This window comes from Peromyscus californicus, unplaced genomic scaffold, assembly GCF_007827085.1.
Source record: "Peromyscus californicus insignis strain IS unplaced genomic scaffold, ASM782708v3 Scaffold_7__1_contigs__length_154581171, whole genome shotgun sequence".
NCBI lineage: Eukaryota > Metazoa > Chordata > Mammalia > Rodentia > Cricetidae > Peromyscus > Peromyscus californicus.
Window position 1 is genome coordinate 10,101,286 of NW_026294595.1, and position 7,570 is coordinate 10,108,855.

The 7,570-nt window shown below is 47.5% G+C and overlaps 1 protein-coding gene across 1 annotated transcript in view; it reads right to left on the bottom strand.

Annotated features, from left to right (window-relative positions):
• Med27 (mediator complex subunit 27) overlaps positions 1 to 7,250 on the bottom strand; it is a 182,627-nt gene extending 175,377 nt beyond the window's left edge. The window contains exons 1-2 of the mRNA XM_052722838.1: positions 7,008 to 7,250; positions 3,624 to 3,768 (exon numbers count right to left, since the gene is read on the bottom strand). Of these exons, the coding sequence (XP_052578798.1) occupies positions 3,624 to 3,768; positions 7,008 to 7,210 (348 nt within the window). The 5' untranslated portion in view covers positions 7,211 to 7,250. The remainder of the gene's footprint in view (positions 1 to 3,623; positions 3,769 to 7,007) is intronic.
• Positions 7,251 to 7,570: the final 320 nt, after the last annotated feature.

A 7,570-nucleotide genomic window follows, 5' to 3' on the forward strand; every position in this document is an offset into this window, starting at 1 on the left:
ACAAGTCAGTTGCTCATGTCTGAGCATAACAAGTGACAAAGTCTACACTGACTACAGCAGGGACAGCGCTGATGCCAATTATTTTCTGCCCAAGTCAAGAGAGCTTGTCACCCTTCTGCAGAACAATTATCTATAGGTGCATCAGAGTTAGAAGCGCAGCTCTTTCCCCGAATCAGCATGGGGAAAGTGCTGCTCACAGCGATTTGACAGCGTTTCATCAAATTAATCTTTGAATGTATTAGTCTAACAATTATGCCAACTACCATGTAATACTCCAACTGACTTTACAAAAATGAGGAAAACTCCCCCCAAGAAAATGAGTAGTCATTAGACATGCACGAGACCTTTCTATGGTCAACAGCACACAAAGTCCACCACATAATGGGTGGTGTCAAAGCCTTTTCCCGTGTCCTTCCATTCTCAGCCACAGCACAGAAAGCTGACCCGGGCAAGATACCCATTCCCCTTCACACATTACTGCACGCACTGCTTTAAATTCCTCGGATAAAATGATGAATGGCGAATGTTTTGGCAATTAAAATCTCTTTTCATTTACAGAAGCAAGAAAAACATAATTAATGATTGGCCTCTTGCATGTTAACAGCTGGAAATGAGAATACTGCTTTCTGTCTTGAGGCTATTTCTTTCGTTTATTGGAGAAATATACATAAGGCACTCTCACCCTGACTTTCTTCTTATCTTTCTGGTTTTATGAATCTCAAAATCCTCTTTCCCTAAATAAGGTGTGGAAGAAATAAGTAACAGCAAGATTAGACGCTATGTCCTTCTATAGAAGTCAAGTCTCCTGCAGCCTAGCCATAGAACATTTGTACAATTCAGAGCCAATCCATAAACAGCCTGAGCAGGAAAGAATTCATCAGTTGATTAGTAAAGTCTGCCCTGGAAGGAGCAAAAGTTTAAAGACCCACATACCATGTATTTTGTCTTCCCTGCCTTTTGAAACCATGGAAATGCATGCACACTAAATAGGTTAAAAAAAAAAAAGTATAAATAAAATGTCACATGAATTTCTAAGATGTGGCCAAAAGAGAGAAATGTCTTCTAAGTTGAAAACTTAACCATCAAGTTTCAGGGAAAACAACAACAACAACAACAACTACCACACTCCAACTGTAATCCATCTAGGAGCTACGACAAAGCCAGTTCATGGGGCTTCAGTTTGCATGGCTCTAACACAAGAAGCTGAACTCTTCTGCTGGTGACACAGGGGACTAGTGAGAGAACACTGTGGCTTTATAAGCATATCATCACATGTCAGGGCCATGCCCAAAACCTCCAAAGCTCCCAACACTGGCTATAGGATTTTATAGTTTATGACAAGCTTCCATAAATATTTTAACCTGTAGCATCTTGAGGCAAGAGTTCCACACACATGATACTTGTTTCTTTTAATACACTTTTTCCCCTCCTTGGGACAAAGGGCCAGGACTTGTTTCCACAGCCAAACAATCTGACTCCTTAGGTTATAAAAGCAGCGCTGTTCAAATGGAAATTGCCATCACTTCAATGTGAGACCAGTCACCTCAGATAGCAGTCTCTGTCACCCACCCCAAACTGTCCCACTGAAAAGCTCTCACCACTCGGGCAACAGGACTTCCTCATCCAAACAGGGTTTCCTGGGAGTCAAATCGAGCCACACATCTGCTGACCAGCTTCTACCCACTTACCAGGCACACCCCCAGGAAAACCAGGAAGCTTCCACAGGGCAGTCTAGAAAGCAGGAGGCCCTGGCCCCAGCATCTGCCACTGTTCCTGCCTGGTGTCTTCTCCTCTGGTTGGGAATGTTAAAGTGGGTGTTGTCACCTCCCACCAATCTTCATTGGTGAGAGGGTTTGTCCTTACCACGGTAATGATCCCTTAAGAGGTGGAACCTAATAAGAGGTCAATTGGGGACATGTCCTCAGAAGTGACTGGGGGACACCAGCCCTCTGACCTCCTTCCTGTCTGACAAGGAGATCTGTCCCTACATTCTCACCTACTGCTATGGTACTTTCTGCTATGAAGTCCTCACCAGGATCAAGCCAACGAGCACCTTGACCCGGCATCTCTAAAACCAAGGCCTAAATACACCCTCTTATTTATAGTTAGTCTACCTCAGGTTCTTCATTACAGTAACAAAAACAGACTAATAACACTCTTCTTTTAGGAAACAGTCTTCTCCATTACCAAGGAGAATCACTCCAATGAGCCAAGCTCTGACTCCCACCCAATGATCCAACGAACCTCTGCAAGAACCCCACCACACAGGGCCTGGCACAGTCACTGGGAGCTCTCTAGGCATAAGGATGCAGAACTCTGCAGCTGCTAGGCCATCCTTTCTCCCACCATGAGAGTCTCAGGGCAACAACAGCAAGCAAGCCCTGAGATGCACGTGAGTGACACAGCCAAGCACGCCTTGACCCTCGAGCTCAGCTTCGAACCAGGGAGTTCCTGACCATTTCATTTTTGATGCACTGAAGTTTCCTCCAACTCCAGGGTGGGTTTCTATACCTGGTACCACAGAATTTGGAGGAAAGGTCATAAAAGCCAAATCAGTATATTCAGAGTCCAAGTTCTTTTAGTCCCCGGTGACAATCATCTTTGTGAATCTCCAACTCACTTCAAACCGAATACTAAAAGAAACCCGCCAGAGAAATTCAAAGAAAAAAATCACACAGCAGAAAAACTATCAAGGCTCATCTGTCGTCAAGACCCAAGAGGGAGAGGCCAGGAGGGAGAGGGCGAAGGGTGGGCCTGGGGGAGCACAGCCTTTCACCATCAACGGGTCTCAGGAGCTATCGTGTGCTGAGAAGGACTTCCAAAGCTGTCCCGAAAGTATGTGCCAGCTTCCCGTCAGCAGGAAAACACAACACATAGCAGACAAACAAAAGGAACTCACAGGGAAGCAAACAGCTTCTGGGTTTGTGAGCCTGGTGGTTCCTGTCATTTTAGACTACTGTTCAGTTCTCCTCTTCCAGCTTTCCCAGGGCCACGTCATGGACCTGCTTGCTCAAGGACATCACAAAAGTCACACTGTGTAGCACATGTTAAAATGGGTTTAGGAGAAAGTGGAGCATGATCTAATCCGTAGCACTCTCCAGATAATCTTCCACCATCACAGAGAAAAGACAATGCAAGACCATAAAAAAATCTGAGTGGCTAAGCCTTCCCATCGCCAGTCTAAACCTGTAACAGTCAGGACCTCCTGGTAAACTGAGGGAAGCTAGGACAGATGCACCTTCCTCAGGCAAAACTGCACACACCACAGCACACTGTATGTAACACCACAACACAGTGTATGTAACACACTACAGCACACTACATGTAACACATCACAACACACTTCATGTATCATCCAGGGTTCCATAATCTGCTCTCCACACCCAATCTCCAGGCTAAGCACAGCTGATCTAGGATTCCTTTTCAAATGTAAGTACTTGAGCATCATTATCAACTCCAAAGGCTTCAAAGGGATGAAACATCACTTACAGGAAACCCTAAAATTCCAACTCCGCAGCCCATGCAGACTCCGAGATGCAGAAGAGAACCTGCTCTCTTGTTCTGCATTGCTGGGAGAAACACTGGGTTTTGCTCTGTTGGCTCCATCTACAGCACCCCCTTACCTTGTTGGACCATTTGTACGCTTGCAGCAGCTGGCTGTAGAGTGGAGTTTTGTCCTGCACAGGATCCAGGCTTAACAGCCCGCTGTTGTGAAGGGGGTGGTTCTCAGACGGCTTGCCTACCAGATTGCTCAGACGTTCCAGCTCACTAAAAGTAAAGAGAGACACTACATAAAACCGAGTCCGCTTCACTCCATCAAGGCCAAGCACACTGCTCAAGGCTGGGTGCCATCAGAAGTCTCTTAAGAAGAGGTCTGGAAAAAGACTTAGGGCTAAGGAGAGAATACCTGCGAGTTTTCACCTTTCAAAGCCAGTCATGGTGGCCCATCCCTTTGATCCCAGCACTGGGGAGGCAGAGGCAGGTGGATCCATGAGAATTTGAAGCCAGCCTGGGCTAGATAGGAAGTTCCAGAGCCAATTAGGGCTACACAGTGGGACAAACAAAACGAAACAAAATATAGCTGTCTCATGCCATTCCAGAGGGAAAAGAAAGCTAAGTGTACAGAGAAACAGTAAGTTTCCCAGAAATTAGGATTTGACAACTCAGATTCGTCCACAGCGGGGAGGAGATGTTCTGTGATCTTGCAGTGTGGTATAACACTGCCTCTCATTCAGGATTTTCGGACCCACGTGCAGCTCACTCCATTTGGCAGAGCAGCAAGGACCTGAATAAACCATGATTATTTATCATTTCACATTGGGATAGATTTGTGCACGGTGCTTTACAGATGGCAAAGCTTTAGCAAGACAAAGAGATAAACAACTGGAATGGGAAGACACTGTTGAGAGGCTGTGTCAAACAAACACACTTCAGTCCAGCAGGGAAACTAGGGAGAAGCTTGGGAAAGCGAGCCGACAGTGAAAGCACACACCCCAGGGAGTGTAGTCTGAGGAGCTGCCCCAGCTGCCAACAAGCCTCTGTGAACCACTCCCATGCGGCATCCAGTCCAGACTCTTCAGCCGCCCCCCCCCCCACACTTTTTTTTCTTTTTTTTTTTCATGCTTCTTTTTACTTTATTGGTTGGTAGAAAGGATTTTAACACTATAAATATTCCATAAGCTGCAGCTCCAAGATTGCAAAAAAGTCAAAGCCAAATGTGGCCTTGGGCTTTAGAGCTGACATTCAAGTCACTGTAACAGAAGCGGCTGTCCCTTATATCCTGAAGACTCCTCAAGAAAGACGTGTTCAGGACTGTTTAGAGCCACAGCACTCGAAGAGATCCGCTGTCCCTTCCAATGCCTGTGCATGGTAACAGAAGAATCCAGGACTTATTGGCATCGCCTGAGAAGGCAACGTAAATGGCTTCAATGCTGGCCCTGAATCCGCAGACACAAAGCCATGGCCTGCTGCTCCCTCTGCACCCGATGCCTTTCTCCAGGGTAGATGAGGCAGCTCTTCCTGGGGCTGCAGCACTGACCACTCAGTCTCCACCACGGATGGTTCCTGGTGTCAGCAGTAGTTCAGCCCTCTTCTTATTGGCACTGCTAAACATTTAATAAGTCAGAGGAATGTCCACACTGCTTAAGTTTCTAAAGTGAAAGGGCTGGAACCTCCCATCAGAAAAGCAGAGGAAAGAACCTGAACTGGAAGTATGTGTGTGATGGTGGTGATGGGTGGGAGCATGTCACCCTCAAGCAGGGCAAGGATTACCTGATGGGGACACTGCAATCAAAATGTGTGCAGGTGGGATTTAAGACGGGGTGTGGAATACAGGGGAGGGAAGGCACCCACTACTTCACTACCACTTGCTCCTCCATCCCGCCAGACCAAACTGGAGGGTGCAGGGAGTCCTGGGGGGTTAGCTAAGTAGTGAAGAACCTGCCTCAACCAGGCACTGTGGAGGGACATGAGATGGGAGAAAGAAAGCCCAGTCTATGCAGAAATTCTGACTAGCTCATCAAATGCTGTTCCTGTTAAGGTCAATTTCAGAAGTAAAAGGCCAAAATCCAGTCAGGCAGTGGTGGCACACGCCTTTAATCCCAGCACTTGGGAGGCAGAGGCAGGTAGATCTCTGAGTTCGAGGCCAACCTGGGCTACAGAGTGAGTAACAGGAAAGGAGCAAAGCTACACAGAGAAACCCTGTCTCGAAAAACAAAAAACAAAACAAACAAACAAAAAGGCCAAAGTCCTTCCATTCCAACCTTCTAAGACAAGAAGAGAATACAAGTTCAGGCAAACAAGAAGTACCTACTTCTGGGCGTGGTGATGCACACCTTTATTCCCAGCACTCAGGAGGCAGAGGCATGCAGATTTCTGTGAGTTTGAGGCCAGCCTGGTCTACAGATCCAGTGAGGACAGCCAAGGATATACAAAGAAACCTTGTCTTGAGGGGGTGGAGGGGAGTTCCTATTATGTACCAGGCATCTGACAAATGTCCTCTCAGTTAATTCTTTTCTCTGTGTAGCCCTGGCTGTCCTGGAACCGTCTCTGTAGACCAGGCTGGCCTCAAACTCGCAGAGATCCTCCTGCCTCTGCCTCCCAAGTGCTGGGATTAAAGGCGTGCGCCACCACCGCCCAGCTCAGTCAATTCTTAACATACTAATGAAGTAAAAGGGAGTCTTGTAAGAACAAAAGTAAGTACGTAATCACTAGGACCACAAATTAGGAATTATTAGGGGCTAAGCTGCTCCTACGTGATTTTCCCATTGTAGTGGACTGAGTCCTCTGAAACTGTGAACCTAAATAAATCCTTCTTCTTTAAAAAAAAAAAAAGAAGGAAAGAAAGAAAGAAAGAAAGAAAGAAAGAAAGAAAGAAAGAAAGAAAGGGAGGAAGAAAGAAAATAAAAGAAAGAGGATAGGCATGAGGAATCAGCCTAGTTAACAAATGTGACATGAGGTCTCTGTTGAGAAAGAGCTGAACAAAAGGAATGGAGGTGAGTGCAGTGCTGAGGAGAAATGGAAAGAGGCAAAAGGTAATGGAGGTAGTGTTTGAGGGTGACGTGAGGTAGGACTGATCAATTCCGAGCTGTGAGGACGGGAATTGGAGCTCATCGGATCGACGGGTACTCAACTGAGCCTGAGACAGCGTTAATAGGTATGTCCAGATGTGCTGGTGCCCAAGGGCCTACAGGTAAGAAACCTGGTAAGATCGGCGAAGTGGAAGTTCCTGCGAAGAGCTCGTTTCCTCGTCAGAATAAGACCGCCACAGCGGGGACCAAGGACCGCAGAAGACACCCAGGACCAAATGGCCAACAGAACGAATACTAGGTAACGGGAGGGGGGACAAGGTGTCCCTGAGGGGCTGGCAGGGACCTGGAGACGAGCGAAAAGAAACAGCGGACTGAGGACAAGGGAGAGCAGCCCGTGACTGGGAAGACTGGCGTGGGATCCCGGTGGGATAGGTGCCAGGAGGGTCCTCGACACTGATTCCTTCAGCCACTACCTACTTGAGGTCCCGGTTGACCGAATGCAAGTTGTCCTGGAAGTGCGCGATGAAGGCCTTCTCGCGGCCCTCCAGCGTCTCCTTGTTGCGCATGCCATCCTTAAGGCAGTCGAACACCCTACTCACGCTGGAGCGCAGCGCCTGGATGGCATTGATGGCCTGGGAAAATGCCTCCAGGTTCACCCCAACGCTCAGCACGTCCGCCATGTTGCAGCCGCCTCAGCCGGCTTTCGGGAGCCTGCAGCCTGAGCGGCGCGTGGCACTTTCTGATGACGTTATCCTGGGAGGCTTCTGGGATGTGTAGTTTGAGACATGGCCGACGGCCCTGGGAGCTCCAGTGTACAACTTGGAAATTTGCGCCCGTCTGACTAAATGAGAGGGTTGGCGGCTAAAGTGTGATCTTCGTGTGGGGAAGTCAGGTTGCCCTCGCCTTTTGGTTGATGGTGAATGACAAAGAAATACAAAAGTTCACCGCGTATCGCCAAAACTTGAACAGTCACAAAGGAAAGAATTTCTCAGAACAATAAAATGTCCCCAGAGTACATGAATAAAATGAGTCCATAATCA